We start from the raw sequence: 25616 nt of genomic DNA, 5'->3' as shown, positions 1-25616 counted from the left end.
GCTGCCCACACCTCCCTTGGGCCAGGACCACCATCTCTTCTGGGCCTGTGGTGGCCACTCAGCTTCTCTCCTTTGTTCCCAGGTCTGAGACAGAGAACCAAGGTCAAGGTCAAGCTCTGGTGTGGGGTGTGGGGGAGAGAAGCAGGTCCCCCAAGAACACATGTGCCCCATCTTCAGAGGGTGTGCCTCCCCCACAACATGGCCCTTGCCTTGGCCTTGAGCAGTGGCAGGGCCTCACCCCAACACTTCCTAGGGCCCTTTTCCCTAGATGTGTTTCTGAGGGCTCTGGCACGACTCCCTTCTAGAATGTTCCTTTGGCCTGTTTCTTCTGCCTTTCCTCTCCCTGTGCTCCCAGGCCTGCTCCCCAGGGCCCCAGGAGCCTGACAAGCTGATGGAGCCTCTTGTCTTTGGCTCCTAGGATTTCCAGGCTGTGCCTCCTGCTGGCCGAGGCTTCTGTGGCCAGCCCCCAGCAGAAGTCCTCACATTCTCTCTTCTTCCAGCCTATCTGCCTCATTGGTGTGACTTGTCTCAGAGCAGGAGGGGGTGGGAAGAGTGGGTCAGAGGGTCCCTTCCAGACCTAACAGCTCCACCTTGAAAAGGATCAGGGGCACAGAAAGAGGCTACCCCGGCTGGCAGGTCAGGTACGTGTCAAGGGCCTGGGGCTGAGTCTGCCCGTCAACCCCCAGAGAGAAAGGCAGTCTCCCTCCACACAGACCCCAAAACATTGGACCTGAAGGGCTCCGGATGACTCTGGTCACACCCTCAGCAAGGTCAGAGGCCTGGAGACCCTTCTCTTCTCTGGGAGGCCACCCAACCACCATATCTGCAACGAGGAGCCTATCCTCAGCTCGGCTGAGATCCACCATGCTCCCGCAGAAGCTGTGTCCCGGGAAGGGGAGAGAGCAGAGGAGGCTGGGGGACCTTGGGCCGACGGGAAGAGGAGAAAGATGGGCCAGGAGCACGGCCTGCCCCAGGAGTGGCTCAGTGGAGGTGGATAGGAGAGTAGAGAACTTCGGGTCTCCACTGCGGGAAAACCGACAGCCCAGCGGCTATGGCCAACCTTCTGGTTTGGCAGGTGGGGAGACTGAGGCCAGGAGCAAGGGGCCCCCCACACCCCCGCCCCCGAGACGTCAGCAGCAGGGTCTGATCTACCTTTCAGCTCTTTCCAGCCAGAAACCAGCACCTTCTCCTCCTCCCACTGCCCACGCCATCCTCCCCCAGGCCCGCCCCCAGCCCCCTCCCTCTCCTCCCCTCCGCTCTCACCATCTTTCTCTCTCCCACCAGCTTCCCGGGGCGCGAGGCTCCAGCCCGCCCACCAGCCGCTCGCCTCCTTTCTGCGTGGCTTCTCCCGGCCCTCGGCCCTCGAGCGTGTGAGCGTGTGCGGGCGCGTGTGTGCACATCCACATGGGGCGCAGCTGCCCCCTCTCTTCCTCCCGCAGGAGCAGACCCTGGCCCTCTCCGCTCTGTGTGTGCGCGGGCCCCGGGGCCCCGGTCCCCTCTGCCCCCGCAGGACTTGCGGTTCTTGTTTCTTCTTGTATCTCCCTGTTTTCTCCCCTCTCTCTCTGCCCCTCCAGCGATCTAGACAGAGACTTTTGGAATAACAATGAGAGCACAGTGCAGCAGAAATGGAGCTCCTATCCTCCCAAGGAGTTTATTCTAAACATTTCACCCTACGCCCCTTATGGCGACCCACGACTGTCCCTCAAGTGAGTGACTTTACCTGGTTTGATCCTATGTACCGAGTATCTGCGCACGCCCTCACTTCCCCTCCTGCTCCTGTCCCCGACTTACCCCAGCCGGTGCACCCATGGGCAGGCCGACCATGGAGACGAGCAACCCCTCCTGCCTCCCCTCTCCCTCCCGTTCCCACCCGCCCCCCTCTCCCCTCCCCCCCTCCCCCATCTCCCAGGGCCAGCCGAGCAGGAGAGCCTCCCTAACCCCCACAGTGGGTCCCCCCTCCGCGGCCCCCACCCCCCCCTCTGTGCAGTCAGGATGGGGTTGCCCGTTTGGTCCCTCCCTCTCGGTGTGGCTCGCTTTCTCCTCCCTGCTGTGTGCCGCTGCCCAGGCTGCTCGGTGGTGGTGGTCGGTGGTCGCGGTGTGGTCGGTGGTCGCGGTGGCGGTGGTCGGTGATGGCGGTGATGGTGGTGGGGGTGATGAATTCTGACTAACACGGCTTTCTCTTTCTCCCTGCCTTGGGGCCTCCTGGCCTGGACAGCCCGCTCTTCCTCCGTCGTTAACCCTTCGTTGTCCTGTGGGATAGAGTTGGAGGTGGCTGCCCTCCCCCCCACCCCCGCCGCCCCTGCCCCAGGCGGTGGGGAGGGGCCGCCCCTCCGTTGTCGTGGTGCGTTGTTCTCCGACCCCAGCCCGCCCGGCCCCCTCTCTCCTCTCTGCAGGCTCTGCTGTTCACCTACTTCGCAGTGCTGATGTGTCTCTCTCTCTCTCTGTCTGTCTCTTGTCCGTCTGTCTCTCTCCTCCTCTCTCACTGTCTCTTTCTTCCTTTTATCTGTCATTGTTTTCCTCCCTCTCCCACCCCCACCCCCGCGTGTGGCCCGCCCTCTCCCCCCCACCGCCACCCCCGGCGCCCCTCTGGCCCGCGCGCCTCCAGTGGCACCCTCCTGTCGGGCGCCAAGGTGGCCGCCGCGGCGGGGCTGGCGGTGGAGCGGGAAGGCAGGCCGGGGGAGAAGCCAGCACCGGTGCCGCCACCCGGAGAGGACGCCTTGAGAAGCGGCGGGGCTGCCCCCAGCGAGCCGGGCAGCGGTGGCAAGGCGGGGAGAGGCCGCTGGCGGACGGTGCAGAGCCACCTGGCCGCAGGGAAGCTCAACTTGTCCAAGTGAGTCATGGCCCTGTGGCCACCGGAGCCGGAGCCGTGAGCTCGGGCCGGCCCCCCCGCCAGCGGGGACAGCGGGACCCCCCGGCACGCCCGCTGCTGCCCCCAGAGGTGCCGTCCTCGGCCTCTGGCTCATTCCATTCCTTCACAAGACACACATCATCCTTGCCATCGGGCGCAACAGCCATACTGTGTCGCATCCCAGCCTCCGGCTGCTGCCCCGCATCAGTCTCTTTGCTTGCCAGTGACCAAGCCATTCCATTTTCTGCCCCTGAGGTGGCTTCATTTCAATCCTCAGGTCATCCCATCCTCTTTGACTGGCCGCCCCATCCCAGCCGTCAGGTCATCCCTCTGTGGGCCACCCGTGGTCGTTCAGCCATCGGACCATCCCATCCCTGGGGAGCTGGCCCGCTCTCAACCTGTGTTCGATGCCACTCACCAGCCTTTCCCCTTACAGCCAGCAGGTGGCTCTAGACCCAGAGGCTGAGCCATTCCATTTTTGACCATCAGGCGCCTCCATCGGCTTGTCCCACTCTTGCTCGCACCATTCCCCCCATCTGTCCTGCGGGCCCACCCTGAGCAGCTGGGCTGTCCCCATGGGGCCATCCTCATCTCAGCCATCCCCACTGGCTGTCCCGGTCTTGGGCAGTGAGCTGTCCCACTGTCAGCTGGTGGGTGGTGTGTTCTTGGCGGTTGGGTTGTTGAGCGCCCCAGCTAGCTTCTCTTTTCTGACGAGGGTGGTCTGGATGTCAGACAGAAGAGCCGTTTCCTTTTTAAAAGCTCTCTGAGCTTTCCAGACAAGACCGTCCCTCTCTTGGGCCGCGGACATAGGGCTGGCCCCTGTTCACAGCAGAAAGTATGTTCTCTCCTCCCCCACCATGGGGCTGCCTTATTCTCATCTTGGCTTCTAGAAACTTCCATTTCCCCACAGCTGAGCCTTTCCGGGCTCTAAATCCTTTGAACTATGACCATTCTCACCCATTGGGACGTATGTTCCATTTTCAGCTGTTAGAACTGCCTCACTCCCAGCTAAGGGAGCAGACAGCCTCTCACTTAGAAGACTGGCAGCCCTGACCCTTCTTAGCTGGGGGCTGTCCTCTTGCCTCCATTCAGCACCGCACACACACCCTGCCCCGATTCAGCACCGCACACACACCCCACCCCGGTTCTCTTCAGAAGGCCTATGATTCCCGCTTTGGGACCACAGAGGGCCACTGTGCCGAGACCTTATTGCTTGTTGGCCTGAAGGCACACAGGCCGATTTCTCCCTTGAGCCTCAGGAAGGTCTCGGAGGGAAGCCCCACACTCCCCGGAGAGCCAGGCCCAGCACCCCACCCTCCCCAGCCTACTCTGGCCACAGACTCCAGGCCGGCTGAAGCCTCCATGCCATCCGCTGGCTCCAGGCCTGGAGGCACCAATTTTAGTTTCCTGTGACTGAGAGGTTGTAAATTGGACTAATTTTGGATGTGATAGGAAACCAAAATGAGGTCAACAAGGAGGAGGAGGAGGCCGTCCAAGTGTCGTCCTCCCCTGCCTAACCTGCCCCCCCAACCCCCCGACAGAGGGCTGTGGGCCTACCTGGCCTGACCCTGGTGGTAACCCGGGCTGCAGGCCCGAGCTGAGCAAGACTGCTGCCCCCTCCAGGACCCCAGCTCCCAGCCAAAGCCATGTTTTGCCTCTCTCTCTCTCTCTCTCTCTTTCTCTCTCTCTCTCTTGTTCTCTCTCATTCTCTCTTTTCTATTCTCTGACTTTCTCTCCCTCTTTTGCTCTCCGTCTTTCTCTCTCTTTCTCTCTCTCTAGCCCATAGGGGCAGCCTAACTGTTGTCCTTTGCTTCCCAGGGTAGGCTCGTGGGGAGCAAAGCTGGGGTCTGGTTGCAGTGGTGAAAGCGGTTCCAAGGGCCCTGGAGCCCCTCCCGCAGACAGCCTGGGCGAGGAGGCGGGGAGGGGGGACATGGCTGCCCGGTGGCCCTAGACCAACAGTTGGCAAGCTTTCTTTGTAAAGGGTCAGAAAGAAAATCTTTAGGCTCCACAAGTCACATAGTATCTTTCATGCCGTCTCAAGCCTGTCACAGCCATAGACAGGATGTAAGTTAGTGTGTTCCAGTAAAACTTTATTTACAAAGACAAGTGGTGGGCCACATTTGGCCCACAGGCCACAGTTGGTCAACCCCTGCCCTTGACCACTAGATTGGGAGACAGAGGGAGGGGACAGAGGAGGAGGCTGGGACCTCTGAGGTTCTGGCTCTGCCTGTGGGATGTGCTCATGTCTCTGGCCGGGGGAATGAAGCAGGCAGGTTGCCTGGGGAAGCCCGGGGTCTCTGACTCTTCCTACCTCCGTCTCCTGAGACATTTGTAGGTACCCCTGACATGGGGAACGGTTAACTAATACATGTCCCCGGGCCTGACCTCACTGGGTCCCCATGGCAACCTTGGGACAGAGGCAGCTCAGGGATGATTTTCGCCCGGGCTTTATGAAGACACTCAGATGAATAAACTGAGGGCTGGGCTCACTCTTCCAAAGTCCCATGGTTCGGAAGCAGCAGAGCTGGAGCTTGAGCCCAGGTTCCTCTGACCTCATCCTGCCTCTGATCAGCCCTGTCCTGCTTCCCGTCTGTCCCTGCCCCCTTACCAGCACTTACCAGCATTTTCCAGGGATGCCGGTGGGCCTGCTAGGAGGGCGCCCTCTTGCGAATGCATAGTCACCCTGTCCTCCATCAGAATTGGGGCAAAGTGACCAGACAGGTGGTTCCTGGGGCTCCCGCCTCATCTGATCCTTTCCCAGCTCCCTCCTCTGACTGGGAGTCACTCCCAAGAAATCAGGAAGGGACCCTGCACCTCAGAAACAAGGAACCCTGGAAGGAGAGCAAAGGTCTGCAGCCCTGAGGCAGCCAGGGCAACCAGGCAGAGGCCCAAGGACAGAGGGTGTCCGGGGACAGTCCCCAGCCTCTGTGGCCCAAGCATAAGAAAGGCCGGCTTTCCCTGTCTCGTCACACAGTTACTAGGCCAGCTCTGCATTGGCCTGGATTTCCTCATGTCTCCAAAGGCCATCCGTACTTAGATCACAGAGGCAGACTTTCCTGGGGTCCCCCAGCGAGACGGCGGGAGGGAGCGGCGGCTGCTCCCTGCCGTTCCAGCACGCCAGGTCCGGGGCCCTGGGGCCGCCTTCACCACGCAGCCTGCACAGCTCCCACGGTCTGAGAGGCGTTTTTCCGCCAGCCAAGCTAAGGCCAGAGGGTGGGGTGGGCTGGGCAGGGCCAGCCCAGGGGTGGTGGTGGGGGCGGGCTCTGGGCGGGCGCGGGGCTCGGTGGCCTCCCGGGTGAGGTGGTGGCAGCTACGGCGCGGCGGCGACAACCGGGATGGAGGCCCCGCGAGGTCCGGCAGAGCGCGCCCTGCACTGGGGCCTCCTAGTCCTGACCCTCGGCTTCTTTCTCCTCCACTGTGATCCCTTCACCTGCTTCTCCTTTCTCTCCTCTCCTCCACCGGCCCCAAGTTTCGAGGACTCCACCCTGTCCACGGCCACTACCCTTGAGTCTATCCCCAGCTCCACGGGAGAGCCGAAATGCCAGCGACCCCGCACCCTGATGCGGCAGCAGAGCCTGCAGCAGCCGCTGAGCCAGCACCAGCGGGGCCGGCAGCCCAGCCAGCCCACCACCAGCCAGAGCCTGGGCCAGCTGCAGGCCCACGCGGCCTCGGCGCCGGGCTCCAACCCCCGGGCCTATGGCCGGGGCCAGGCTCGGCAGGGCACCTCCGCCGGCTCCAAGTACCGGGCGGCCGGCGGCCGCAGCCGCTCCAACCCGGGCAGCTGGGACCACGTGGTGGGGCAGATTCGAAACCGAGGCTTGGACATGAAATCCTTCCTGTAAGTCCCCCCCTTGAGCGGGCCGGCCCCTACCTCCCAACCCAGCCTCTCTCCCCTCATCTCCTTGGGGAGCGGCTGGCCCTCCGTGGCCCCTCTGCCTCTGAGGCAAGCAGACTCTGCCCACCCCTCCCCAGCCTCCTGCGGCTCGAGGCTTGTGCCTGAAGCCCCCCATGGAAGGATTCTTATCTGAGCCGCCCCTGTGAGGACCCCAACTCCCCCACTTCCATTCCTCCCGGGGCTCGGAGAAGGCCCCCCACCACCACCGCTAAAAGTCATCAGGGACACTGGACAATGCCGGAGAGGCCGCCAGGTCCGCCTCCCCTTCCGGCTAGTCCCAGGCTGCTCCCGGCCTCCCTGCCAGCCTCCTCCCCTCCTCCCAAACCTGGGCCCTGCCTCCAAGCCTCCAGATCACCCCTTCCCTGTAACCCGACTCTGCTCACCTTCCTGCGCCCGCACTTCCTCCCTCCCTCTCGCTTCCCCTGTTCCTGCCATCAGCCCTGTCCTCTGCCTCTCTGACCTTCTACAGCCACCTGTCCTCCGGCTCCCAGAAGGACCCGTCCCCTGAGGACAAACCTCAGATGTTCCCCCCAAAGCTTTAGGAAACATTCTTTCTAAATCAGAAGCTTCTTTCAAGTGCACAGGCCTGAGAAGTAACCACCACCTTGGGTATCTAACTGCAGCCATTCCTCATTCCGCCCAACTCAGTCCCATGCTGCCCCCCCACCCCCGCCCTGTCACAGGTAGGAGCCCTGCCCACCGCACTCCCTCTCTCTGGCATCGCTCTGGGCATCTGCACTCACTCTCGGAGCCCAGGCAGACCTGGGCTTTGGTCCCTGATATCACTCGCCTCCTCCGGCCTAACATGACCTTCCTTCCAGGCTCTGGGGATTATTTCCATCGCCCAGGTCTTCCCTGGGAGCACTTTTCATGGAGCAAGAGACCAGCACTAAGCCTGGGAGAGGAGAAAGGGAGGAGGAAGGGGAAGGCCAAGATCAAGGTCCAGCTCATTGGCAAGATGGTGGGGATTCTGAAGGCAAGCAGGTCCCTCCAAGCTTCCTACCTCTCCAGCTGAGACCCCAGCCCAAGCTTCCAGCGCAGACAGGAGTGCTGCCCCTGGCAGAGGCACCCCAACAGAAGAGGCCTTGTCATGCCAGCTTCCCACACCCGTGCAAATGGCCCGTTGCCCTGGCCTGGCCATCCATGCTGCCCGTGCCCTACTTGGCCCATCCAGGCAGCACATCTGCCGGGGCTTTCCCCCACCCAAGGACCCTTGGGAATCCAGCTGGTGCCTGCATGAGACAAGATGCCCAGCAGAGCCTCCTGGCTTCCAGGCCGCGGTTTGTTTGCGGACGGATACGATGGCACTGGTGCAGATTAGGAGAGTCAAGGGAATAGGTTCTTCTGTGGCTTGAACAGAACTGAGAACCGGCAAGCCCCTGCACCCCTCCGCTCCTCCTGCCCTCCGGCTGCTCTTTACACAGCTGTCACCCTGCTCTCTGTTCTAGCAGCCATCAGAACTGGGGTAGGAGCCATCCCCAGGCCCTGGGAAGAAGGGAGCCGGCTGCAGGAAAGCCTCCACGTACCGACCCTTCCCTGCCCGCTGCGCCCTTGCTCAACTGGGATTTGATGAGTGGCACTGCTGGACCAGCATCCACGGTCCACACTGCCTTGCCCACCGTTGCTTCATGGGCCCCTCGCCTGCTGGTCACCACTAGAGATCACCCAGCTCCCCCCTCCTCCACTTGTCATTCTTCCCAGCAGGGGTCGGCAAATTTTTTTTTCTGTAAAGGACCAGATTATAAATATTTTAGGCTTTGTGGGGCACGTGGTCTCAATCACATTTTTTAAAGTAATGCTTTAAACACGCATAAGCCATTCTTAGCTTGCAGGCTGTAGAAAGCCAGGCCACCAGCTGTACTTTGCCCACCTCTGACCCCCGCCTTACAGTTTAGCTGGTGTGCTTCTGAGGCCCTTCTCTTGCCCCAGATGCTGCTGGTTTACGGAGATAGCCAGGGCGGGAGGGCTAGCCAGACCTCCCAGGACCCCACCCCCTCTTGCAGGAAGGATGGTGTTCCTCCTGCTTAATGGCTGTGACCCCCCAATACCACCAGCTTCTCCCCAGACTCTCCTCCTGCCCCTCGTTCTCACCCTTGCAACCTGTGTTGCTGGAGAGAATGACAAATTGGGAATTTATGCAGAAGAGCCGTTTTGTTTTCAAGACGAGCAAAAGGAGTATCTGGAAAATGCATTAACCAGGGAAAAACATGTTGTTTTCGTTGGGTTCTCCTTCCCCCGGCTCTACCAGCTCCCAAGCAGCCAAATGGAATTTTACCAACTCTGAAACAGTACCGGTGGGCAGAGAACAAAGAAAACGAGGATTTGTCCTGAGGGAAGGGGGAGTTGTTACCCAAAAGTTAGATGCCAGCGGGAGTGTCAACCTGGAGTAATGTGCCCAGGACAAAGATATATGACCTCGTAGGCAGTGCAACCACTTGGCTTCCTCCCCTCCCCTCTCCGGGCCCCCGTTGCCATCTCCCATTTTCCCCGAGCCCAGCCCCCCCAGGTGCCGCGTGTTACCTGCTTGAGTTCCCTTCTGACAACCTCTCTAGGAAATAACCAAAGCCACCTCTCCCTGAACGGGATAACAGTGGTTGAAGGGCAGATCTCCCAACCCAAGATCCCCCTCTCCAGAATATTTCATCAGGCTTACCATCCTTCCCTTGGCCCTTCCTGAGACACGCTTTCCTCCTCTTCCTTTGGATGAGAGACCCAGAGCTGGATAAGCTCCACAAAATACCCAGAAAATGCCCATGAACTCTGATGATTTTATGGGGCAGCAGGTCACTTTCCGTCCCTGGAAAATGCAGGGTGACTCCGAAGTGGCCACGGAGCTCTCTGAGAATGCCGCCTATGAAAAACGTCACACCTTGACCTCTGGCCCCACGCTGCTACTCACATGCCAGCTCCTGGTCTGCCTGAACTGAGCCTCTCTCAAAGCAGAATGACTCCAGCCTCTTCCAGATCTTCCTCATTGCAGAAACAGGCTCCCTCCAGACCTGGCCAGGTCCCTGCTCTTTCTCTCTCTCCACCTTTGCTTTTTGGTGACTTCTGGACTGTTTCTCCAAGGAAAGGCCCCTGAACTGGACTCAAAAGCCTTGGTGGTTTTTCCCTGGATTTCCAGGAAGGGGGACTCAAAAGAAGGCCCAGGATGGCCAGCACACCACAAACCAGAAGGGACTTCCATTCTCCTCTGACGGGCTGTGTGTTCAGGGACCCCTCCTGGTGTCAAGGACATCTGGCTGACCATGACCTAGAGATGTCTTTATGAGGGTGCAGCGCCCACTGGATTTCCAGACTTCCTAAGAACCTCCCACCTGGGAGCCCAAACCTGCCTGCCCTTCCCAAAGCAAGATGGCAATGGAGCCCCTCCCTCTTCTCCCAGGGGCCCAGTGTGTAGCCTCTGGCCTTTGTTCAACTGGAGATGAGTTCTCCTTGGAAGTCCGAGTGCCCCAGGGCATATGCTCTCCTGATCCCCTGGCCTCCCCCACCCCACCCCTGCTAGCCTTCCTTAACAGTTTCCTCAGCAGTATCCTGGGCACATGCCCCTTCATCGGGCTTTTCTGCCCAGCCCCTTCCCCAAGTCTTTCCAGAGCACCTTGCTCCCTGGCCCCGAGGCAGGCAGGGTCTCAGGCCGTGGACACCTCCCCTCATTCCCTTCCTCCCCACGTCCACCCGACTCTGCTCTACAACTGTTGACAGTGCTAAAGTGTGTGTTTCTCTCCTGCAGGGCCAGTTTCTTACGCTTTTTTCTTCTCTCTCTTTGTCTCTGTCTCTGTCTCTGTCTCTCTCTTTCCCCTCCCTGCCCCAACCTGTGGGGCCTCCTCGTTTCCTCCCGGCCGGTGGGCTGCCCACCTCGGGCAGGGAAGGCAGGATGGTGGTGCTATCCTTGGTCTTAGGGCTTTCGGAACAGGATGACTTTGCCAATATCCCTGACCTGCAAAACCCAGGAACCCAGCAGAACCAGAACGCTCAGGGGGACAAGAGGTACGAGCACAGGCAAGGGCCTGCAGCGGCAGCGGCAGAGATGGAGGCGTGGAGAGGCTGCCGGCCTCCACCAGCCCTGGCCCGGCTGCTGGATGAGGCGGCGGTGCCCTCAGCGATCCTGGAGCGGGAGAACAGCCCCCTCCCCAGCTGGTGCCCTCACACACGCCACACCCGGGTGTCCCTTGGGTCCGAGGCCAGTGTGGCCATCCTGGGACCATTCTGGATCAAGCCTGCTCCCCGGGCATGCTTGCCCTCGCCCGGAGCAAGCCCACCTTTCTGCCCCATCTCCCTGCTTGGCTCCCTCCTCCCTTGCTGCCCCTCATCTTCCATCTCTGCCCCACCCCCGACCTCGAAATCCCAGTTTCTCTGGTGGTTGGTGGGCAGGGGGGATGTAGGGAAGGGGCACCAGCCTCTTCTCCCTCATCCCCGCCACCTCAACCTCCCTCTTGCCTGGAGGTCCCGCTGGGGTGAAGGTAGCACCCCGTCACCGCAGGGGTACTGCACAGGTGTGGCTGAGCTGCTTGGCTGATTGAAGAAGAACCCCTGGTGGGAGGGTGTGGGGCATGGGAGAGGCCTGGTGACCAGAAAGAACTGAGAGGCAGCCCTGAACCTGAGGTACCAGGAGGAGGGACTAGGGGGAGGGTCCGAGAGCAGGCCGCGGCTGCCGGGTAGGCTCCCTGTTTACACAGGCCAAGAAGAGGGCTGGGCATTTAGCCATAGTCTTGACTATCAGGAACTCAGGGAAGCACCTACTGGTGCCTCCTGTCTCAGGGAGGGCGTGGAGCCCTCGTGGGAAAGGAGACCGGGAAAGGTTGGAGGCTCTGGCAGCGCCACGAAGGTGGAGGGAGCCTGCCCTTGGTGTGGCTGCCGCCGGTCTCCTGGCCTTGGGCTGGGCCAGATGCACAGCTGTAGTCGCAGAGGGAGGGCTCCTCACCTCAGTCGGGTCTGCTTCTCGACACGACCAAAAGCCTCCCGGAGAGCATGTGGGCTGATGGCCAGGATGCCGGCCTTCTAGTTCTGGTTGTGGCAGAGACACGCTCTACAGACGTGGGCCGGTCACTGCCCCTCTCTGAGCCTCTGCTTCCTTGTCTGTCGAATGGAGGACTGGAAAGGGTGACCTCTCCCAGCTTGGGCATGCGAAGCTTCTCATAGACCCTCAGGCGGGGGCACCTGTCAGAGCCTGTGAACTGGGCAGGGATCCTGACACTCCCTGGGCCCCTCTAGGCAGGAGGGGACTATCCCAGGCCACCACCAGGGGCCTGTGGGTTGTGGAAGGGTAGGTCAAGAGTTAGCGACCTGCCTGCCCCTCCAGCAGCTTCTCGCATTTTCTTCCTATTCCAAGTTCACTGTTGAATGTCTATGGTGGACACAGTCAGAAGTTCCCAGAGAGTGGGAGGGAAAAGCGGGACAGGTTCTTTCACTCAGTGGCACAGATGGTATCACACCCGAGCCCATGTCCTGGGGGGGTGGGAGAAACAGAGCCTACCACCTCCAGCCCACCTGGCACCCCAAGAGTCCTGGACTGGGTCCTGGGTAGGCTAGAGTGCTGTGGGGAAGGGGCCAGGGGCCATGGGGGAGAGGCGGCAGGAGGGGGCTGGAGACCTCTGGAAGCCTGCTGAGAACCCGAGCTCCTTGTCGGGGTGGGGGAAGGTGTGAAGTGTGCAGGAGGCGACGCAGGCTGGAAACGAGATTTCACATCACCCCTGTGTTCATTAGCTGGCTCCATTTCCACGCACAGCCTCTTTTTACCTCTGCCATGTAGGTCTCCCGCCCGTGTTCTAACACGCCCATCCCTTCTGACCATTACATCAGCTGTCCCTGCCTTCCTGGGAAGGGTGGGTGCGGAGGTGGAGGCCGTGGGCCCTCACCCCCCACCCTGCCTAACTCTCCGGGTGGACACATGCCATTCCCACCCTGTCACACCCACCCCGTCCATCTCAGGGCCTCTGGGGTGTTTCCCAGGCGACCGGGGGCTGAGAAGGTGTCTGGCAGTGAGGGCTTCCTTCCCAGAACTCTCCCCGGCCCCAGGCTTGGCAGCACCCCACCAGGCTCCCGGCACCTTAGGGCTCCACCCCCCTAGACTCCTGGCTCTTTGGACCTTGGCCTGGTGGGCTTGGGTCATCTGTCCCTTTCTCTTCAGCTTCTGCCTCCAGACCCAGAGTCTGCCTTTCTGCCCCGATCCCCCACACTTTCCCATCCAGCTGACCCCTTGGCTGTCCTTGGGGAGGACTTTCAGCGCCCCAGGTCTGTCAGCAGCAGGTCCCTGGGCGACAGGAGGGCCCCGGGAAGAGGAGCAGCCATTCCAATTCCCAATCAAGGTAGGGGTGCGTCTAGCGAGCAACATGGAGATGGGAAGGTTGCTCACTACCTCCCTCCCAGGATCCTTGGTGGCCCGGAAGTCCCCCATCCAGGATCTCCCAGTCCCTTAGCCTCAGTCCTGCGGGCCCCAGGAACAGGATGCTGTTGGACCCGGGAGGGCGGAAGGAAGGAGGCCAGGACTAGCCCTGGCCCCCGTTCCCCGCTGCCTTCACCCATCCTGCCCTGCGTCCATGCCCATGTCATGCTCCCTGCCATCCCTTCCATCGCTCCTTGGGATCCGAATGGTGTCCACCGTGGCCCCACCCCCACCTGAGTGGGGCGCGGGGCAGGGCGGGGACCTGGCCACCCCCATCGCGCTCCTCGCCCCAAAACCACCATGTCTCCTCTGTCCCGGTGTGTGTCCCCCGCCTCCTCTCTGCCTCTCCTCTCGGCCGCCTCGCTCGTCCCCTTGTGCACCCTGCAGCCTTCTTCACCAGTCTTCAACTAACCTTTCTCGGCCTCTCTCTCTCCCCCTCTCCTTCCTCCCATCTGCTCCTCACAGGGATGTCCCTGGGCCAGTGACGGGGCCCCTCCGCCTCTCCCTCTGCCTCTCTGTGCACTTGTCTCTCTGTCTCTCTCTGTGCCGTGACCTCCGGTAGCTTCAGTGGCGCTGACCATCTTCCCAGGCTGCTTTGCAGCTGTGCTGATGCTGTGGTGTGGCCAAAATAACTCCGACTTTCTCATACCTTCAGCAGTCAATCTGGCGCTCTCCTCCTGTCCCACTCTATTTTTAACCTGACTTTACCTCTCCAGCTATTTCAGTGTCCTCTTCCTCCCCGTGCCTGTCTGCGTGCGCACGTGTCCGCGAGTGTGTGTCCCTGTGTGTGCGCGCGTGCGTGCGTGCGTGCATCGCTGTGGCCGCACTTCTGGGAGGGACCCTGGGGTGGCCCCAGGCAGGGCGGGGTGTCTCGTGCTATCTAGGCAGGGCCGGGTTCTCGCAGCAGGTGTGTGTGCGTCTGATTCGCAGGGTGTCTGTCCCTGACACGGCTCCCTGCTCTTGTCCGTTTCAGTCGGTCCCGAGTCACACGCACACCTCAGCATGCCTGGGTCTCCCTGGATGTTTCCTCTCGGGATCTAAGTGTGCATCGCTGTGTGTGTGTATGTGTGTCATCTCACTGCTGTGGTCGACCTGCCTCGTTGCTGTGCCCTCCTCTCCCTGGTGCCTCCGGGTGTCTGTCGGGCTTGTGTGCGCTAGCGTGTGTGCGTGTGCACGTCCGTGTGTGTGCACGCGCATGTGCACACTTTGCTGTTGGGTCCTGGTAACTCCCCTCCAGGGCGTGACAGATTCCGTGCATGTCTGTCTGCCTGTCGTGGCTAACTGTGTGCCGGCGGCTGGTCCGTACCGAGGATGTGTGTCTTACCTGCGTGTGTCCCCGAGTCTGAGGCTCTGGGACTCTCAGAGCTGTTCTCTTGCAGCCTGTCCCGAGCCCCACGCTGCCGGACTTCCTGTCTTTTCCTCGCTGCCCGCCCCACCTATCCTCCTCATGAGATGTTCCAGCCTGGTCCCTGGGCAGGCTTATAGTGCCCCCTTCCTGAGCCCTGGCTGGACGGAGCCTGGGCTCACCACCCAGCTGCCGGGCCAGAGAGCCCAGCTTCCCGGGAGCAGCATGGAGTCGGGGTGCACACAGGGCCTCGCACGGAATGGTCAGATCCGGGGCTTCTCGGTGGTGCCCCATCTCTCTCTGACCCTGGGTGAGAGCCATATCCCACGCGCAGTCCTCAGAGTGGGAGATGGGTGGGGACTGGGGAGCAGGGGGTGTAGACTCGTCCCATCCCACAGGTGGCTGTTTCAATCTAAATTAGTTTGAGTCGCCCTGGCCACTTCAAATGCTTAGTAGCCACATAGGGACAGTGCAGACATAGAACACGGCTGCCATCGTAGAACGTTCTACTGGCCAGAGCTGTGTGGGCAGTAGTCCTGACCTCACCTGGTCATTCTTGGGTCTGAAGGGCACCTGCGTCCTCAAGCAGAACAAGCACAGGCGGGGAGTTATCTCTGGGAGATAACTCTCCGGGCGTGTCTGCAGAGGGTAATGACGCAGGGGGTGACCTGGACATGCCGGGGAGCCTCCCCTGCCAGGTTGGAGTGATGAGGGCTGCCAGGGGACGCGCTCAGAGACCACCATGCAGGCAGTGACCGAATGGTGGGGGGCTTCCTGGGGACCAGGAGGAGTGGGAGTACCCACAGGGGCAGTCTACCTGGATCGCGCTTAAGTGAGGGAGATGGGCCCCGGGCACTGTCTGAGGGAAGACCAGCCCTCCCTGCGGACCAGAGCGTAGCTCCTGCTGGCCTACAGGAGGTGGTGGCTACTTGGGTCTCAGAGGACGTGCCGCTGCCACCCCGGCCAAGGTGCCCAGCCCAGCCCACCCCCGGACCTGCGCTCATTTGGAATCCCCCCGCCTCCAGGTTGCCCGCAGGAGGGAAGGCAGTGAACACAGCCCCGGTGCCGGGCCAGACACCCCATGATGAGTCTGACCGCCGGACTGAGCCGCGTTCCTCCGTCTCGGACCTCGTCAACTCCCTCACCAGTGAGATGCTCATGGTGAGAAGGGCAGGGCGCTGGGGCTCCAGGCAGGAGCTGAAGTGGGAGGCTGGGGCCGGGGAGGGGATGTGTGTGACAATTGGTGACAGCGTGGCAGTTGTCCACTCGGGTACGGGTACTAGCATGGTGACTGAGTGAGCAAGGCTTGGGTTCTTTTTTCAGCTTTTTCCCCAGAACAGGCTCTCTGTGCCTCAGTTTCCTCATTTGTCCAGTGAGAATAAGAATGCCCATGTTCCTCCTGTCTCTTTCTGGGTTGAGTAGGGGTCCAAGAAAACCTACTCATGGGGGGTATTTTTATGATCCGTAGGAGGAAAGGCTTGGGGCAGACTGGGTCCCCTCTTGGAGCAGTGTCCCACTGAAGGGAGGTCTGGGCTGGCACTCCTGGTGGAGTGGGGCTCATTTTCCCTCTCTCAGGGACCTCCCTTCAGCCCCCACCGCTGGGGGCCAGCTGGGGCCCAAAGATAAAAGAAGAGTACGACCCCCCAGGTCCTGATTGCTGGGACTGTGCTGAGGGTCTTCCGTGCACACCCCGCTCCACGGGGCTCCCAGCCCTATGGATCTGGCACATTTCCACCAAGGCACCTAGGCCTCACCCCCCGGGTGGCAGCAGTGAGTCATGGCCATGTGCCTCACCTGAGCTGGGGGAAGAACCCTGGTGAGGACCCCATGATGGGGCAGCCGGTGGTTTGCAGGCGGCAGTCAATCAGGGCTTTGTCAGCTCACAAGTCCCAAGGAGGCTTGGGCTCTGAGGTTGGGGAAACTGATGCCTGCTGTGTTCCTACTGGATGTCACTGGAGACAGTAATTTCTGCTCCCTGGACCCAGGGTCCCTCCCCAGTCCCTCCTGTAGAGCGAGGGAAGCCAGTTTGTGGGCTCTCAAGCCCTTGCTGGACATCATTCAGTTCAGAGTTCCTTTGCCCAGGCCCTGGCACGGCAGCTCCCATGCTCCCCTGGGGCCCCAGAGCCCCTGGGCCCCGCCCTTCTGCCAGTTAGGGTTCCAGCCAGCTCCGCCCATCCACCCCCCACTGCCCCTTTTTTTGCCCAGAGATTTTCAAATTATAATATGCACATGAATCATTGGGCGAGCTCGTAAAAATGCAGATTCCCATGGGGCGCCTGGCTGGTTTCCATTAGAAGAGCCTGCAGCTCCTGATCTCGGGGTCATGAGTGCGAGCCCCATGTTGAGTACAGAGGTGACTTGGACACATGTAACTATTTTCAAAAATGCAGATTCCCAGTCAGCAGGCCTGCAGTGGTCCCTCAGATCTGCATTTCTCTTGGATGCAGACTCAGGCGTCAGATTTTGCCTGTTCCAGAGCTGATTTCCCCTGGGCCTCTACCTGCCACCCCCCACCATGGGCCCCTGCGTGCCTGGCCCTCCACTGCCCTCTTGTCTCTCTCTCCCACCCACATAGGTGGGCCCAGCCATGCTGTCCTCTGGATGGGCCAGGCCACAGCCCACCCTGCCTCCCTGCCCAGCCTCTTAATTGGTTACAGCTTCCTGACAGTTAGGTTCCAAGAAGGAACAGTCCATTCCCAGCCAGCTTGCCTGCCGCTTGCTGCCCCCAGGGAGGAACTGACAGCCTCAGGCAGAGGAAGGAAGTGTAGACCCCAGGGCCCACTCACGGGCTTCAGGGTTCAACCAATGCTCAAAGGGGAGCAAGTAAGATCTAATGGCCCAGCCCCAGGCCAAAGCTGGCACATTGTCATTAATGGTGATGAGGAAGACAAGCAGGCCCCAGCCGTCAGAAGCTGGGGGTCAGGAGTCAGTGCCCACAGCTGGCCAGAGGAAGGGACTGAGGGAAAGGGGTCAGACAGGAGGCCAGGCCACACCCCGATCTGAGTCACCCCAGCCCTGACATGCTTTTTGATGCTTTTTGATGCTTGCTTCTACTGGGGGGGGGGGGTGCACCTCCCCTGGGGCCCTGCTAGGGGTGGCCAGTCTGGTTGCCATGGAAACAGCTCTTCAAAGCTGCCCCGGCTGGTTAATTAGGGCTTGGGACTGTGGTTTGGGAAAGCTGGGAACAGGCATAGAGCCAGGCTCAGCTTGGGCCTGTCACCCCCAGACCACCTGGTTTGGGAACCTAAACCACTCAGTTTGGGAACTAAGACCTCAGACAGGGCTGGGGTCCCCCGGGCTCCAGTCACCAGGGACTCCACCCAAACTACAGAAGGAACAGGTGGGGCAAGTGCTCTTTGCTGGCTCTGTCTACTCAGGCATGCCCCAGGCTCCCAGTCCCATGGCCAGCTGTGGCAGGGGCTGGGCTAGAGAGGGACCACAGTCCATTTGCACCATCCCAGCAACCACGCAAGATGGATCTTACAGTCCCGCCCTGCAGGTGCGCCATCTAAGATGCACTGGGAATGAGGCTGGTACCAGTAGTGGGCAGGAGCACAGGGGAACCTTCCCTGCATGGGGAAGCCACATTCTCAGTGGGTCTAGAGGGGAGCCTGATGCTGGAGCTCAGTGTCACAGTGAGGGGAGCCCGAAGGACACACGTGATGGCTTGGCACTGACCTGGCCTCTGGTTTTAACTCCCTGTTCTCTCCCGGGTGACTTGGGGCAAGCTAATCACCTCTCTTCGCTCCCACCCCAACTGGTACATGGTAGTGCCTCCCTCATCCAGATGTCGGAGGGAGTCAGTGAGCGCCAAGCACAGCACACAGGGCGAGGCCAGGCCTGGTCCTTACTGCTCTTAGAGTGATTTGAATCTTCTCCCCTGGGGCAGGTGAGTTCTCGCTGGCTTGGTGGGAGGGGGATGTCTCAAAATTGCCCTGAGATGTGAGACTGCTTTGGTGGAAAGAGTGGGCTTTCAAGTCAGAGAGGGTCCATGATGCTGTGCAATCTTGGCTGTGTGACTTAACCTCTCTGAGCCAGTCTCCTCATCGAGGGAGTGGTGCAAACCGTCTCACCCAGCTGTTGTCAGGATTCAGTAAGAAGGTGATGTAAGTCTTCCACCATGGTAGGTGTGCACTATATATATTTTTATTTTCTGTATTACCTACTAGTTCAGAGCCTGGGGCCACTTCCTAGGAGGAAGGAGGGGGCACAGGGAAGACTCCTGTAGGGGAAGTGGGAGAGAAACTGGGCTAACAGTTTTGTCCCAACTCGGGCTCTCATCCAGTCACCTGGGGAGCTTTCAGAGAGAGGGATGCCTGGGCCACTAGGACCCCTGGGTCTGGGGTGGGACCCAGGCAGCCCAGAAACTTCCCCAGGTATTCCCATGAGCAGCCACAGCTGAGATTTGGCTGGGAGACACTCCCTCCAATTAACTCCCCCTACTTTTTCGATGTCAGCTTGGGAAGGGGACACCCAAACCAGCCTCCACGTGCGTGTCCCATGCTGGGTGGGCCCAAGAGCCCTGCCCCTGGGAGATGGGGGCTGAACACAGGCGGAGCCCTTCCTCTTGGTGGCCCTGGTGGCCCTCAGCCCCAGTAGAGCGAGCTGAGGGGCTTTCTAAACAACTCCACGGCCCAGGCCTTCTCCAGCCCCATGCAATCAGGCTCTCTGGGGACTGGGCCTGGGAACCTGCATTTTTAGCATTCCCCACGTGAATTTATGCCTTACGCAAATTAGACGTTGCTGCTGAAAAGCCATTTTGTAAATCACATCATCCTCAGAACCCCAGAGAGTCACTTTCCAAAGAAATATCCTGGTAAACTCTTGAGATGCGAACAATCTCCCTCATCTGTTCAGCAGCCCTGGCTTTTGTGCTGGTGCATTTCACAGTGGGCCCTGCTGGGCTGTGGAAGGCGGGAGAGTGGGAGGGGGAGCTCGGGGACCTGGGTGGGTGGTGGGGACATCAATGCAGCTCTGACTGGGGAGGCAAAAGCAGCATGGCGGGGGTAGTTTGGGGCAGGGGCCGTGGGCAGACCCAGGGCTTCCAGGGCAGACTGGGGAGTAGGGTGCCCACTGCTCTGGGGTTTGGGGGCCAGGGGCTGTCCCAACTCTGCCCCTCCCAGGTGATGGGGCCATCCTCGCCCAGATGTGAATGTGAATGAGATGGACCACCACCAGCCCCACAGGGTGACCAGAGGGAGAGCAAGCGCTTCCCCTCGGAGGCTTGGCTTCAGGCCCAGGGAGGCTTCCTAACTGTGCTGGGCTGTGGTGGGGAGCCCCGGGGGAGGGCGGGGAGCAGAACCCTCGCCAACCCTGCCGGCCTCTCCCCCGCCCCCAGCTCTCCCCAGGCTCCGAAGAGGACGAGGCCCACGAGGGCTGCAGCCGGGAGAACCTGGGCCGGATCCAGTTCAGTGTCGGCTACAACTTCCAGGAGTCCACGCTCACCGTGAAGATCATGAAGGCCCAGGAGCTGCCAGCCAAGGACTTCAGCGGCACCAGCGACCCCTTCGTCAAGATCTACCTGCTGCCAGACAAGAAGCACAAGCTGGAGACCAAGGTGAAGCGGAAGAACCTGAACCCCCACTGGAACGAGACTTTCCTCTTCGAAGGTGAGCCTGGGGCTGCCCCCGCCCCCAGCCAGAGCCCCGCCTTCCCCTCCCGCCCCAACCCTGGGGCGCCTGTACTTAGCTGTGCGCAGGCGCGTGCACGCATACAGGTAGACACGCGCGTGCCCTGGCTCTCACGGGCACAGGCATCCGTCTCCGCCCAGGTAACCCCAGGCGCTTCGCGGTACCCCCGGTACCTGGGGTCGCAGCGCAGACGCGCGGAACTCCTCCTGAGGAGGGCGGGCAGGCGGGGAGGCGCGCACAGGACCCAGAGGGGGAGCCCCGGGAGTCCAGGCTACCGCCCAGGCTGTGTGTTCGAAACCCAGCTCCGCCCCTCTTTGGCTGTGTGACCAAGACAAGTTCCTGTACTTCTCTGGGCGGTGGTTTCTTCATCTGTAAAAGAAGGACAGTAATAGCACGGAGGAACAAATCAGTGACTTGTGAAAGCCCTTATGCTACCCAGAAGACCCTTCACACCAGTTTGTTGGAGACGCTCGCTCCGTCAGTTCCCCCTTCTCTGAGCCTTTCCTCCCACCCCTCCCCCACATCCAGATGCGCGGTGACAGCAGCTCTGAACCATGCCCGTGGTTCCTAGAAGCCGCTGAGGCAGATGCCCTTCCTCTCCCCTGCACACCCCCTCAAGGCCATCTTTATCTCTCACCTCTGAGGCGCCCAGGTAACCAGGAAGCTGGGCTGGGTTCAGGCAGCCATTTCTGTCCCCGGCCTTTTTGATGCGTGGACTCCGCGTGGAGAAGCCATTATGCTTTCCCGACATGTTCAGCCAGTGAAAATAAATCCCTGTGACTCCAACCACCATCTGCCTCAGGGTTCCAGAATTTTCAGTGTGCACCCCAGGGAATCTTCCCCACCTGGTGTCCCAGCCATTTGACACCCCACCCCTTCTGCAAAGTGACAGCTGGCTCACCTCAGATGAATCGTCCAGGGCGAGCTAGTGGGTGCTTGTGGGGTGGAAGGACCCTTCTTCCCGGCTCAGCGGGGAGACCTGTTTAGAGATGGACAATCAGGGAGAGGTTCAGCTGTCTGGAGGGGTGTGAGGCCAGCTGGTGGGGCGACATTTATGGGCAGAGCTTCAATCCCCTGATCTCTTCTGCAGACATTTATCCGGCACCAGCGATGGGCTGGGCACTGTCCTGAGTACTGGGGGTGCCGAATAGACCAAGGCACCATTTGTCCCTCAAGGCATTTCTGAGCTAATGGAGGACATGGGTGTGTAGACAATCAAGCCATACTCTGCGTGGCAGATGTTGTGGGAACCCACTGTCCTCTCCACTTGATGGTGCTGGAAGACATTTCCCACGATAAGGGCCATTCAGGATGGGTTCTCACGGATGAATAGGTGTTTGCCAAATAAGAGACTGACTCCCTCCTTCTGCTGTTGAAAAGAATGGACTCCAGTGTGGCGACCTCTTGGAGCCTCCAACATTTCCAGAACCGTTCACCTGGACCAATGCCAGAGGTCACTGGACAGGTCCCTGGGGGACTCCAAGATGAGCAAGACAAGACCTAGACCCCTTCGGTGGGAGGAAGGCCTGAAGGAATTCAGGGGGTGCAGGTTTGGGGAACACAGGATTTCCTCTTCCAGCACACCTGCTCCTGTGAGGGGCAGTTCTGCTTCTAGCATCTGGCTGAAAGTTCTAGAATGCTCCAGAGCTCTTCCTCTCCCCACATCTTCTCTGCCAGCCAGGCTAAAGCACGGGGGGTCCTGTCTCCTTCCCGCCCACACCGTGGTTCAGGATCTCACCACCTCAGGCCTCCAGGCTGACCTGCACCTTCTTTGTGCTTCGTGCCTCCCAGGCCAGCCCCTCCTCTGACCAAGCCTCCCCAGGTCCAGTGACTCTGGCTTCAGCCCTTCCTCAGACTCCCTCCCCTGGCACTCCCTGCAGCTTCCTCACCCACTCCCCGAAGCACATTCCTGCTGCTCCATCAGGCCATTTGCTGCCATTTATTCATCCTTACAAGTACTGATTCACTTAAACAAATATTTATCGAATGCCTACTACGTGCCTGAAACCGTGTTGGATGCTGGGATCTGGTGGTTGAGGACAGAGATGCCTTCCTGGAAGTCCTACCCTGGTGGGAGTCAGGCCCAAGGAAACAGAGGAGTCTCTGTGAACAGCCCGTGGTGGCAGGAGGTGAACAGAAAGTACTAGAATCTAGAACAGGGGACCTGACGCCATCTGGGATGTCAGGGAGGAATGCTGAGACTCTTTTGGCCAGGCCAGGTGGTGGAAGTGCCTCCAGACAGGGGACACCGGGTGCTGGAACTCGGGGAAGGAAGCTGGTGTGGCCGGAGCCCATCACTGAGTGGAGAGCGCTCGCAGGAGGGGCTGGGAAAGGACAGCGGGCCCGGTTGTACAGAAGGACTGGAAGCCAAGGCGGGACGTGCGGCTTTTACTCTAAATGCACTGGGAGCCCCTGCAAAGCTTTAAGCAGGAGGGTGTCACGATGGGATTTCTATTTTTAAGGGATCACTCTGCTGTGTTGACAATAGGTAGGAGAAAGCACACAGGCAGGGAGGGTGGTTTGGAAACTCTGGTGACTGTCTAGAACGTGCCAGCAGCTTGGATGAGGGAGGTGGCCGTGGAGACAGGGATAGCTTCCGGATCTGTTGAGGAACAGCAAAGGACTGGCTGATCCCTGGAGGGGGAAGCATGGCTTCTGAGGATATGCATCGCTCTTGTTTCTGTGTCTTTGCCCCTCCCATCTGCCTGAGGCCTCCTGGGGCTGGCTTTCTGGCCCAGGCTCTTTCAGAGATGATCGGCAGGGGCAGGGCTGCCCAGGGAGAGAGGGGCCCCTGCCCAGCCCTGGAGACAGACACATGACCCAGGAGTGCCTAAATGGTCCCACCTGCTCTTTAGCTGGGAGACTGCAGGCAGGTGATACAAGCCCTCTGAGCCTCCGTCTCCGCATCTGTAAAACATATCAGATGCCACATCCACCCTGGAGAGCTGCCGTGAGGGACAAGTGTGGCCATGACAGTTCTTGCTAATGCTTCAGGAAGTTCGGAATTCCGTCTGTTGCCTCCCATACCTCAGTGGGGTGGCAGGGGGCGGGCTTCCTCACAGGGACTTGGTGCCCTGGGGGGTCGCCATGCCCAGGCCCCATGTGGCCCCTCCGTCCTGCGCTTCACCCAAGCCGCCGTCTGTTCACCAGGTTTCCCGTACGAGAAGGTGGTGCAGAGGATCCTCTACCTCCAGGTCCTGGACTATGACCGGTTCAGCCGCAATGACCCCATTGGGGAGGTGTCCATCCCTCTCAACAAGGTGGACCTGACCCAGATGCAGACCTTCTGGAAGGATCTGAAGCCATGCAGCGATGGGAGTGTAAGGCCGCACTTATGGCTCCCTGGCTCAGGGGGTGGGCAGGTCAGGGCCAGCAGAACTGGTCCTAGTCCCCCTGCAACCTTGGGAATGTCAGGAGGGTGGTGGGGAACGGGCACCCAGGGGAGCAGAGTTCCCACGCTTGGTCTCAGCACCCATGTTTGGCCCTGGGGCAGGGTGGGCGGGAGCTGCTGAGCTGTGGTAAAGGATCTGGTGCCTGTGTAGGGAGGAGGGGCCCCATGGGGGATGGTGTATGGAACTGCCAGGCGAGGGGACACCGGGTGTGACAGAGGTGAAAGGTGGGGATGGGTGAGCACCTGGGCAGGGAGGGCCCTGGGGCAGTGGGGCCAGCTGGAGAGTTCTCTAACCCTCCCCTCCCCCCAGTCCCCACACTGCTCCTGTTCTCCCTCCCAGGGGAGCGGAGGCAAGTGGAGAGGGACACCCCTCCCCACAGCCCAGGCTCACCCCCAACCTTTCCCTCCCAGGGGAGCCGAGGGGAGCTGCTCTTGTCTCTCTGCTACAACCCCTCTGCCAACTCTATCATCGTGAACATCATCAAAGCCCGGAACCTCAAAGCCATGGACATCGGGGGCACCTCAGGTGCTGGGGCTTCTCGGCAAGAGTGCGGGAGGGACCGGGGAGGTTCTGGGAACATGACGGTCATGCCGGATGTGGAGAGCAGGGTCTGAGCTGTGCACTACCCCTGACCCTCTCCCCCAACCTTTCGTCTCAACTCCGCTACCTTAGAGCCCTGGGTGGCCCCCTTTGGAGCACCCTCAGGGTCTGTATCGCTTGGACTCCATCCTGACCAGAATCAGGAAGGAGGGGAGCACTGTGGAGGGAGATCTGGGCTCCAGCGCCAGCTCGAACCCTTGTCATGGGTGACCTCAGGCAAGACCTGGCCTCTGTGGGGCTCAGTTTCCTCGTTTGTTTTCATAATATGGCACTGAGTGATGGCCAAGGTCCCTTCCAATTCATCCATCCACTGGTCCCCCAGTTTCCTCTCATTGTTGCTTGGGGCTCTCCTCACCCTCTGGGGAAAGCACAGCCCCTCCTGCCCCAGCTGCCATTCCTGGAAAGGGCAGGGAATCCTGGGGAGCTCCAACACTGACCCTTCTGCCCATTCCCCAGACCCCTATGTGAAGGTGTGGCTGATGTACAAAGACAAGCGGGTGGAGAAGAAGAAGACAGTGACTATGAAGAGGAACCTGAACCCCATCTTCAACGAGTCTTTTGCCTTTGATATCCCCACGGAGAAGCTGAGGGAGACGACCATCATCATCACTGTCATGGACAAGGACAAGCTTAGCCGCAACGATGTTATTGGCAAGGTAGGGGCCTGGTGGGTGGGGCGACACACCTGACTTCCAAGAAGCAGCAGGGGCAGTGGGTGAGCTCGGAGCTGGGCCAGTCCCTTCCCCTCTTTGTGCTTCCATCTCATCTATAAATGAGAGGATGGGACAAAATCTTCCCTGGGTGTCCTACTGTGAGTTGGTCCAGACCACTAGAAGGGCAGAGAAAGGAGGAAGTGGGAGAAAGACATGGCTCGGGTCCCCAAAAGGGAGTTTACTAGACAGGACCCTCCGGCTGGGTGAGGACCTCAGAGCAGTGTCACCCAGGTCCCATCTGCAGAGGGTGAGCTTGGTGGAACAGTGTAAGAAGCCGCAGTCAGACCCCAAAGACCCGGCTTTTGTTCCCACCCCATGTGTTGCTAAATAGCTGTGTGACCTTGGGCAAGCCACTTGTCTCTCTGACCTCCAGTGTCTTCATTTATAAAACGGAGCCAATAGTACCGACCCTATAGCGCTTCACAGAGTAGCATGAGGATTACCCAAGATCTGTGGATGTTCTCCTTATAGAAAGGGACTTCTCCTCATGATAGACTTACCAAAAAAAATCCATACCTGGCCTTGAGTTTTTCCAGGATGATTCTGTGACATAATCCCTTCAGTTTTTCTACCTTGAAATGTCTATCCCTGTGTTCGTTTATGGTTTAGTGTGGAGAGTTTGGGCTTGGGAATCAGATCGCTGGGCCCCAGCCCCACTCTTGACAGCCATGACCTATCTGAGCCCCATTTCATTTCCACAATGAATGTAAGACAGTCCTAACCTCCCAGCATGCGGAGATGAAATAAGACAACATGGGTGAAATGCTTAGCACGCTGCTTCGAGTGTGTGTGTTAGCTGCCATTGTAAGAA

General features: G+C 60.1%; 1 protein-coding gene across 7 annotated transcripts in view; it reads left to right on the top strand.

Moving 5' to 3' along the window:
• Window positions 1-25616, top strand: part of SYT7 (synaptotagmin 7) — a 63522-nt gene that overhangs the window by 31627 nt on the left and 6279 nt on the right. Inside the window, exons 4-12 of one of the 7 annotated variants that reach the window (XM_032356929.1) lie at window positions 1575-1706; window positions 2606-2830; window positions 6318-6686; window positions 10608-10730; window positions 15496-15631; window positions 19809-20079; window positions 23251-23420; window positions 23903-24017; window positions 24549-24748. In XM_032356929.1, coding sequence (XP_032212820.1) covers window positions 1575-1706; window positions 2606-2830; window positions 6318-6686; window positions 10608-10730; window positions 15496-15631; window positions 19809-20079; window positions 23251-23420; window positions 23903-24017; window positions 24549-24748 — 1741 coding nt within the window. The remainder of the gene's footprint in view (window positions 1-1574; window positions 1707-2605; window positions 2831-6317; window positions 6687-10607; window positions 10731-15495; window positions 15632-19808; window positions 20080-23250; window positions 23421-23902; window positions 24018-24548; window positions 24749-25616) is intronic. The other 6 variants (XM_032356930.1, XM_032356931.1, XM_032356933.1 and 3 more) reach the window with 6 other exon arrangements.

This window comes from Mustela erminea, chromosome 9, assembly GCF_009829155.1.
Source record: "Mustela erminea isolate mMusErm1 chromosome 9, mMusErm1.Pri, whole genome shotgun sequence".
Classification (NCBI taxonomy): domain Eukaryota; kingdom Metazoa; phylum Chordata; class Mammalia; order Carnivora; family Mustelidae; genus Mustela; species Mustela erminea.
The sequence above is the reverse complement of the archived record's forward strand: the minus strand, read 5'-3'. Positions and strand labels throughout refer to the sequence as shown.